At 46.3% G+C, this 9,554-nt stretch overlaps 1 protein-coding gene across 2 annotated transcripts; it reads left to right on the top strand.

Annotated features, from left to right (window-relative positions):
• The first annotated feature begins 325 nt into the window (after positions 1 to 325).
• Positions 326 to 8,749, top strand: NRSN1 (neurensin 1). Of its 2 annotated transcripts, XM_058036657.1 has the most exons (3): positions 326 to 485; positions 5,941 to 6,138; positions 7,152 to 8,749. In XM_058036657.1, the coding sequence occupies exons 2-3, from the start codon at positions 5,950 to 5,952 to the stop codon at positions 7,548 to 7,550; spliced, it is 588 nt and encodes a 195-aa protein (XP_057892640.1). In that variant the 5' UTR covers positions 326 to 485; positions 5,941 to 5,949; the 3' UTR covers positions 7,551 to 8,749. The 2 variants fall into 2 exon arrangements, with proteins under 2 accessions (XP_057892640.1, XP_057892631.1); XM_058036648.1 differs by lacking the exon at positions 326 to 485 and having other exon boundaries at positions 5,923 to 6,138.
• Positions 8,750 to 9,554: the final 805 nt, after the last annotated feature.

The raw sequence follows: 9,554 nt of genomic DNA, 5'->3' as shown, positions 1-9,554 counted from the left end.
CGCACAGACAGCACAGCACCGGCTTTGCCGTGCGGACTGCAAGGGCCAGGAGGTGTGGGGGGCGCGACCAGAGGCCTCAGCGCCGACACCCACGGAGGCACCGCCGTGACCTTGGCGTGCACCCGCGGGCCTGCCCGGCGGGACCCCGAGCGCCGGGAGCCGGGCAGGGCCGGGAGCCGGGCAGGGCCGGCAGCTGGGCAGCTCCGGCTCCCCGCGGGCGGGCGGCCGCCTTGTGCGGGGGCGGCGTGGCGAGGCGGGGGCGGCCTGGCGAGCCTGGCCCGGCGCCGCTCCGCGCCCGGCGGCGGCGGCTCAGTGCGCAGGCACGGCGCGGGAGCGAGCGAGCGAGCGGCGCTCCGGGCCGTACATAATACGTGGTGTCTGGGGCCGGCGTGGCGCAGAGCGGAGATGGGGCCGGGCCGGGACAGCCGCAGCTAGCGCCGCCAGCGCGGGGGCTCGCCGGCCGAGGGCAGCGCCGGGAGGGACAGGTAACCGCGGGGCCGCCGCTCCGGCCCCTCGGGAAACTTGGGCTCGACACTTCGGCGGGGGCGTCCGTGGCCGCCGGCGGGGGGGACGGCGCGGAGCGTCCCGCGGAAGGCACTGGCCGCCCCGGGCTTCGCCTCCCGGCTCGGGGGAACGCGGCTGGTGCCGCCAGTGCCGGGGTCGGGGAGGGCTTGGCCGGACCGGGATTTCCGCTGCCACCGGGGCACCGCCGGGCCGGGAGGGTCGCGGGTGCCGAGATCTCGTCCGCGTCCGGGCGCTGCGGAGTTCTTCCGCTCGGCCGGGAAACGGGAGATGGAGAGAGAGCATCCCGCTGCGGCCGGGAAACGGGAGATGGAGAGAGAGCATCCCGCTCCGGCCGGGAAACGGGAGATGGAAGAGAGAGCATCCCGCTCCGGCCGGGAAACGGGAGATGGAGAGCATCCCGCCCCAGCCCCTGGCGGCGGCCGAGCGGACGGGGCCGCCCCCCCGGAACACGGGAGAAGATGCTGCTCGCACCCCCCGTGCAGGGCCGGGGAGCAGAACGCGCCGCCCGAGGCTGCTGGGCATGCCGGCTGTCCCCAGGGAAGCGGCTCAGGTGCCCCTGGCAGCGCCGCGGCCCCGAGCCAGGGACGGGCATGGCCCGGGAGGCGCCGGAGCTCGGGAGGATCAGAAAGGACAGCCCGGAGACTGCTGTCAAAGGCAGGCTGTACATGCCCGTGTTCCCCCTTGACAAGGAACGCTCTCTGTAGGTAAGGACTGGAAACACGGCTCTTCAAACAGAAGGGTCAAAGTGTGTAAATCTGAAGAATGGAGAGGGCGACTTCACCTGTGCCAACCATCATCATTCGGTGGCAGTGTGGTGTCACTGAGCAATGACACATCTATATTTCCTTTTGTGCTGCTTCTTAAATGACAATTCCTTACGTTTTAAATCTTTTTTTTAATGTGTTCGACCCTGGTACAATAAAGCAAAGTATTTGAAAAATTTTGGGGGTATTTTTTCGTGGAGCTTGCTCATGTTTCAATATGTCTGTTCACCAATCCAATCACATCTCCCCAGATCAGCAGAGGATAGTAAAGCTCAAAGTAAACAGGACAGCTTTTGCCATGGAAACAAAAGTTGCTAGGGGATGGATTGCTACTACGCAGTGGTGTTCTCTGAAGCTGTGATCCTACATCCCACATTTTCCTGAGCACCTTGGGTTTAGGCACTGAAAAACTTGATGGTTAAGCTGCTTCTTTCAGCCTGGATGTATGTTTTCAGACTGTGGATAACTCAGATTTGCGTAACAGCACCTCTCTTTTTTAGCAAAAGTTTCTCAACATTTCAGTGTTTAGTTTCTCAGCCCTGAAGGCAAGACATGCAAATACACATCAGCACTCAAGAGATGATAGCTACTGCAGTATTTATTCATCCAATGTAAATTGGTGCTGTGACACACGTTTCCTTCTCACTTATGGAGAACTGTTTTCTCTCTGACTGTTCAGTTCCTGTGCCCTATCTGTAGGTAGCAAGAACATCACATCTATATTGCAGCTGAGAAAAGAGACCATCTTAGCCCAGATTCATATAGGGCTGGGGAGCTGCCTTCTCTCTTAAGGGGCAAGATATTTTTCAAAAGATAGATTATTTATAAGTGAAAGAGTCTGACTATGAAGAAAATGCTCAGTAGAATTAAAATTATGCAGTGCTTGAAAAGAATTAATGATTCCTACAGTCCTTTTTCTTTTTTTTTCCCCTTCCATTTTAAAAGGTCATACTACTTGATGGTATCACAACTCTTTCAAGCATAAGATCATTCTTTTGTTTTCTGTTTCATCTCCCAGCTCTTATTTATCATTTTGCTCATATACCTGACCATAACCACCTATTAGCCTTTTACATTGCTAAAGAAAAAGAATCTAGGTGTCATGTGAGCTGTGTGGTCCTTACAGGCAGCTCTTCATCAAGCTGTTAGAAACACTGCATCCTCCTTTTTCTCCCTTGACTAAACCTATAGACAGTGCAATGAATGCAAGATCATGTTTATACAGGTCTCTGTCATGTCACATTCAGTTCTCTTAAATTTATCACAATAACTAAAGTTGCTGGTTCAGACACAGCAAAGTGCTTCACCTCCTTTCTGAATGCTGCTGGTGGCAGCTGGAGGATTACAAGCAAGTTTTGCAGGCCACATTATCCAGTCGTGTTAATTCTGGTTCTTGCCTGAGTTGACCTTATGGAGGCACTTACACCTGGGGAAAATACCTACCATTCTGCTCATTACATGGAGCTAAATTTGCTTACCTTGATGATTTAAGTTAGCCAGAAGTTAAGCATAATTCATTAAGAAGGTAGGGTTGATGTGAGAATAAAGATCTAAGTAAGGACCCAAGAGAATGAGTTTCTTCAGAACTTTAGTTGACTTCTTCATTCTGTTTCTGATGTGTGAGATGGAATCTTTGCTTGACCAAAAGATGGGTTGAGTAGGTTGGATTTAAAGTGTTCCTAACATTTAGGTATAGGCTGTGTGACCCTGCATGAGAGAGCTGGAGCAGCTGTGGTCAACTGCACAATTTTTTCCTCCTCTCCTTTCCCCTTGAGGTATGTTTATGAGGTGGGCAGAACTCTGGTTTTATGAGAACTTCTCAGTGCTTGTGCTGTTAAACATGGCAGCCAGCTGTTGAAGAAATGGTGGCAGTGAGTAAAGAGGACTTCTTGTTCCCTTTCTTTGGGTAGGGAGTAAACAGTTTTCCTAAGGGAAACAAAAAGAGTCTCCAAAAGTAAAATAACTTGCAGCTTTTCCCCACAATAGTCCAGATTATATACTTATACATATCACAATTTTGTAAATTTTTTTGTACCTCAGAAAATGATAATGTTCAAAACTTCATAGCATGATAAAAAAGCACAACAAACTGGATGGTTTGTTGTGGCCTGGTTTCGACTGGGATAGAGTTCACTTTTTTCTCAGTAGCCATTACAGTGCAGTGTTTGGGATTCAGTATGAGAACAGTGCTGATAACATGCTGATGTTTTGGTTGTTGCTTCATGCTTGCCCTAAATGAAGGACATTCTCAGTGTCTCATGCTCTGCCAGTGAGGAGCTGCACAAAAAGGTGGGAGGAAGAACAGCCAGGACAGCTGATGTGAGCTAGCCAAAGGGGTATTCCACACCATAGACCATCATGCCCAGTAGAGAAACTGTGGGAGTTACCAGGAAGGGGATGATGACAGTTTGGGGACAAGGTTTGGCATTGGTTGAGATGGTGAGCAACTGTATTGTGCATCACTTCTTTTACTTGGGTTTTATGTCTCTTTTTTTAAAAATTTATTATTAATAATATAATATTTTATTTATATACATGTTATATTAATTTATATATTTAGTTTGTTTCAATCATTAAACTGTTCTTATCTCAGCCTACAAGCTTTGCTTTTGATTCTTCTTCCTATTCTACCATGGTGGAAGGGTAGAGGGTGGATATGAGGAAGTGGGGGCTTAAACCATGACCAAACAAATGTCTTCCATTATATTGACTGTAGTTTGAAACATCAGTGTTAGCTGTGTACAACAGGACACAGGGTGGCCCCAGGGCCAGGCTCTCCCAGTTCACCTGGTGAGCAGCTGGTGCTGCCCTGTAGTTTCCTGCTGTCTCAAGGTCTCTCTCCACCATGCCTGTTTTTCCACCATTCCTTGGAAGGCCAGCACCTTGAGCACACTGATGGACACTGGTGCTGTACTATCAGCAGAGAGCAAGCCCATCCACAGACTTGGAGAGCACTTCTTTAATTTCCTAAAACTTGCAGGGAGTACAGAGGTGGTTAGGAGTTTATGAGAGGGGCTCCTGACAGTAGCTGTGCTCCTGACAGTTGCTGCCCCTGTTGCTCTGCAGAGCTCTGTCACCAGCAGTGTTCCCTCTGGCCCTTGGCAGGTGTCCCAGGGCTGCGTCCTCCACTGGGTCATGGCTTCTGTGAGAGCCTTGAAACCTCATCGCTGGGTTGTGTGAGAGATATTTGCAGCTCTAAGATGTTGAGGTCATGAAATGCCAAACTAAATGCATATTAGGTACACAAAATAAATAAAACCCAAAGACAATGGTTCCTGTAAAGAAGAAAAAGCAAATCCCCCTCTATTCCTGAGCCAAGAACACAAACATATTCCCAGAGGCTGGAAGTTCAGTGTTTATGCCAGCACAGATTTCTAGTAGAGCCAGCCAAAAGATTCAGTCAGACTGTTGCTATATACCCATCAATATTTGCTGGATTCCCCTTAATTTGAATGTTTGCATTCTCAGGTATTTCATCCTTAGCAGGATCTCCCATTCCCAAAGGCAAAGGTCTGTAGGGCTGCAAAACTGGGTGGTCCCAGCTGCCATGAGCACATCCAACCTCCCTCCCTCCCTCTAAGTGAAATTGCTGCAGAAATCTGACATACTGCTTGAAGCTGATATAAATTGAGCCATGACTTTCAGGTGCAAGTTCTGATTAACAGTTTCCTTTGGGTTAAGGCTTTTTGAACTTCTTTAAAGAGAAGCCAATGAGCCTAAGTGACACTGAGCTATTGCTCAAGTTATTTTTAGGGGCTAGTATTATTTCAGTGAATTCAGTAGCACTACGCTCGCACAAGCAAGTTCAGGCCTTGGACTTGCATAGTTAAATATGGATTTTGTGTGTTGGTAGAACTTATATGAAATAGAAAGAGTAGGAAACTTTGTTGATAGTCTTCATAGCAGGGAAAATTCTGATTTTATTGAAGTCAGCAGGAGCTTGGGCATTGACTTCTTCAAGAGAGAAGCACTTGGCTGTAAGCTTAGTATTTCCATTTTGGTCTCAGTGAGCAGATTGATGCTTTTAAGGCATTCCATTTTTACTTTTTTTTTAATTATTCCTATTTAAATACAATTAATATACTCTTTGAATCTATCTAGGACTTATTTTGCCTCTGTTTCCCATGGCTGTGAATGGTGTATCAATGCTTAGTCCTGCACTTCAAAAGCTCAGAAAAAAAACATTTTAAAATGTTTTTAAACAAGTCACTCTTATGCAGCAGTTTGGAAAGTTCATAGGGTGGCAAACTCTAGAGACTGACAGAGACAGCCTCTGGAGAGGCAACATGAGCCCTTGAGGGATGCTGGATTGTGTTACCTGGCACATCCTGCTTTTTTCAGTCTCCATGGGAACACAGTAGCACATTAGTGTGAAAGATGGGGCGCGAGCACCCTGTGTACGGGAGTGAGTGTTCCCTGCAGCACCTCTGGGCTGTGCTGTGCCGAGTCACTGAGTTCCCTGGGTTCGGTCAGGCTGAGTCACTGCATGCAGCTGTGCCCGGCTCATTTCTCGGTTGGGAAAAAAAATGAAGGAAAGCTCTCTCTCTCCTGGGCTGGTTTTTTTTCCATCACATCTGGAGAGTTTGCAGCGATCATTGGTCTTCCCACTACACTGATAATGATCTGCTTTGCGTGGAACCTCTCGTTGCAGGTAGGAAGGATGAGCTCCTATGCTGACATCTGCGGCTCCAGGCAGGCGCAGGGCAGCACCGAGGGAGGGTACCAACGCTACGGAGTTCGGTCCTACCTGCACCAGTTCTATGAGGACTGCACAGCTTCAATTTGGGAGTATGAGGATGATTTTCAGATCCAGAGATCGCCGAGCAGGTGGAGCTCTGTATTCTGGAAGGTACTGCCTGTTGCTTTTTCCTGGAGAGAGACACTCCCATGTCAAGACTTTCCCTGTGTAATTACTCGTATTAAATATTCATCCAGAATGGCCTTTTTTGTTGCTCAGTTTTGCCTGAGGTGGCCAAATAACTATGTCTGAAAGCAGAACATTCTTACCAAATATGTCAGCTCCCTGGGGTCCTTGGATCATGTAGTTTCTCTGTGCCAGTGTCACTGAAACACCAAAGTCTTGTCTGGGAAACCCATGTACATCTTTAAAGTGTAGTTTACCTCTGCTTTGTACCTGTAGAAGTCCTTCCAGATTGTTGGGAACAGGACTGGTAGGTTAAGAGCAGAGTGTGATGTAGGGATCAAGAAAACCAAAAGATCTCCATTAAGGTCAGGGAATTTGAGAGAACTGGAGAAGAGCAGAGGTTGGGTGGGGCCTGTGAGGCCATGCAGTCCCTACCCCGCAATGATCCCTACCCCAGGAACATTCTGGGTGAAGCAGATTTTGTACTTACACTTGAAATGTGCTATAAACACTGTGATCTGCTCATATGGCAGTAGCAACTTCCTTCTAATCCCTGCAAAGGAATGACATTAAGTAAAAGCAAGTGGTGGATATGACAGATTGCCAGCAGTTGGTGCTAACCACCAGCTAAAGCTAAAGAAATAATCAATTACACAGCACTGGGGTTGAACTCTGATCCTCTCTCTGATGGGGCCTTTCAACATGAAATGCTGTTTAAAGATAGTAATGCATATTCCATTGTTTCCAGAAATGTCAGTTCTCAATTATATAAATATGAGTTGTAAAAAGGACATTTTTCCATATATTCTACTTCTACTACGGCCTCATAGATCCTAAAAGAAAAATGCCCACTTTCTTCTAAAAGAGAGAACTGTATCTGCAAGACACAGTGAAAGATAAATGCCTCCTAGGAGCACTTCCCAACTGAAAACTGGAAAGGGAAATGGAAAATCTGGAAATTAATTGGGGTTTTGTTTGTTTCTTTATTTGTTTTCCAGGTCGGACTCATCTCTGGGACGGCTTTTATGCTGATAGGTGTAGCTGTTCTTGTAGTGGGTTTTCTTGTGCCACCGAAAATAGAAGCGCTTGGGAAGGATGATTTTGTTGTTGTGGATGCCCGTGCTGTTCAGTTCAATGGGTCCCTCGATATATGCAAGCTGGCAGGAGCAATCCTGTTCTGTGTTGGAGGATCCACTGTGGCAGCGTGCCTGCTGATGTCTGCTTTTGCTAAAAGCTACTCCAAAGAAGAGAAGTACCTCCAGCAAAGATTTAAAGAGAGAATAGCTGATATAAAAGCCCATGCAAACCCAGTCACAAAAGCGCCAGCACCAGGAGAATCAAAGATACCTGTCACTTTGTCCAGAGTTCAAAATGTCCAGCCTTCATCTGAAACCTGACCCTTCCCTTGGGTTTTGTTTCTCTTGTAGATCACTTTAAGTGGAAAATATCAGCCCTTGTTGGCATCTGTGCTAGTCAAGTAAAACATGGAGTGCTCTGCTATATAAACATGCAGCTAATGGGGGAGCTGCTCTGGTAAAAATTTAGGATTGGGAAAAAGGAAATTATGTGATTAGACCTGTGACTAATATATTCAGTACATTTGAACCTTTTAATCTGTGTGGGTACAGTAAGTTCTTGCAACAATTATTAGGTGTTTAGCTTATCAGATTGCATCCCTGGGAAACCTAAGGTGCACTTATTAAAGCTGTACCAGGAGCACTCTACATCCCACTATTTAAAGTTTAGATCAATTTGCTGTTTTTTCAATTTCATTAATTTGTTTAATTTTTATGGGTTTTTGCCTTTAAAATACTGTTCAGTCTTACATTTTCCACCTGGTTTTGCTGTCTGGGAAGCCAAGATTCTGCCCTTGTAATTTGCACTTGTCATCCTGTCATATGCTACAGTCTGTATCAAAGTAATACTGCACAGGTAAAACATATATGTCAGGGAGAGCCCTTAATTTCATCCTGGCACTTCCCAGTAATGTAACGTCCTGGGAAACACAAGTTATACTTGATCCTGAGTTACAACTAACCTGTGCTAAAGTGCCACTTCTGTCTTAGTCATTGCTGTGCTAGCAAAAACTACAAACAAAATAAAGTTAAGGAATTCCTGTGGGAGAAGGAACATCATACTTGTGTGTCTTTGCTTTGATATTGTTTCTTTCATTAGATTATTATGTTGAGGCTAATACAGAATGTTTTTGTTTTGTCTGGGTGAGAGTGAATAAATGTGGTTTGACATGCCCAGGCCCTGTATTCTGTCAGTACATCAATGCCATGTTAGATGATCTCAACATACATATCTAAAGACATTTTGAAATGCTATTTATATTTTTATAGAGAATAGAAAAAGTTATGCTTAACCAGATGCATCTGTGTAAATGCTTACCTAAAGACTTGTCCTTTCATGGAAGACCCCTAATTATTTTCTCACCCAGGGCAATTATTTTACTGTCTTAATCTATGGATTTAAATTAAGGTGTATAAAGAAAGATGTGACATTTGTACTCTCTGACAATATGTGCCACCTTATAGTTCTGTCTATTTTTTGAATGGATTGAATAAAATTCTAGGCGTGAGCCACCCATGGATTTTGTGAAAAGCTTCTTTCTAGTAAGAAAAATTAAGGAGCACTGCTTAGAGGAGAAATCAGCAGTTGAAACTCACTGGTCCCTTAATGCAGTCTACAGCAGCAAGGAAGCCACTCTGGTGCTGAATCAAATAGATTCTGCCTCAATAATGGCAGGTATGTGATAAGAGCTGTGCTCTTTCCCTTGCTCATAAAACATTTTGTGGTCTGTGACACTCAGTTCAGGCTTACAACATCAATAAGCCAGATCATATGGGTTTGGAAATTTCATCTGAATCCGCAGTAATTATGGCTGACAGTACCATGGGAAGTAAAATTTCCTTCTGCAAAGAAAGTTCCTGTCTTGGCAACACAATTGCAGAGTGCAAGCATTAGCCCTGAAAAGATGGACAGTTGAGAGCTCTTCACATGCACACATGGTCACAGAGGATGGAAGAAAGAAGGTGTAAAGGCATCTGGCAATTCACTGGCACCCATATATTAGAAATGCAAAGGCACGTTGCACCCAGTACTTCAAAATAAGACTGTAATCTCAGGGGAGAAGTAGATGAAGCAGTGCTAAAGAGGAAAACAATATAAGGCTGGCAAGGTGAGCTGCATATTTATAAAGAAAGCCATCAAGCACAGCGGTGAGGGGTACTGATTACTCACAAGGCACATGGAGAGGCTGTCACTGCTGCTGTTTGTATGTTATTCCAGGTAGAGAGGGTCCCCAGCATTTCCTGTCCAAGTTGCAAGGACTGTTGTTTACTGCCATTGGCTTTCTCTGCTGTCAGGCTACCAGTGTGTGGGCAGCAGAGTCAAGC

The sequence above is a fragment of the Melospiza georgiana genome, chromosome 1 (genome assembly GCF_028018845.1).
Source record: "Melospiza georgiana isolate bMelGeo1 chromosome 1, bMelGeo1.pri, whole genome shotgun sequence".
Classification (NCBI taxonomy): Eukaryota; Metazoa; Chordata; class Aves; order Passeriformes; family Passerellidae; genus Melospiza; species Melospiza georgiana.
This window is presented reverse-complemented; position numbering and strand designations above follow the sequence as displayed.

Coding starts and splice junctions, on each gene's coding strand:
- NRSN1 (XM_058036657.1), top strand. CDS start 5,950: ATGAGCTCCTATGCTGACATCTGCGGCTCCAGGCAGGCGCAGGGCAGC. Junction 6,139..7,151: donor GGAGCTCTGTATTCTGGAAG/GTACTGCCTGTT, acceptor TTTGTTTTCCAG/GTCGGACTCATCTCTGGGAC.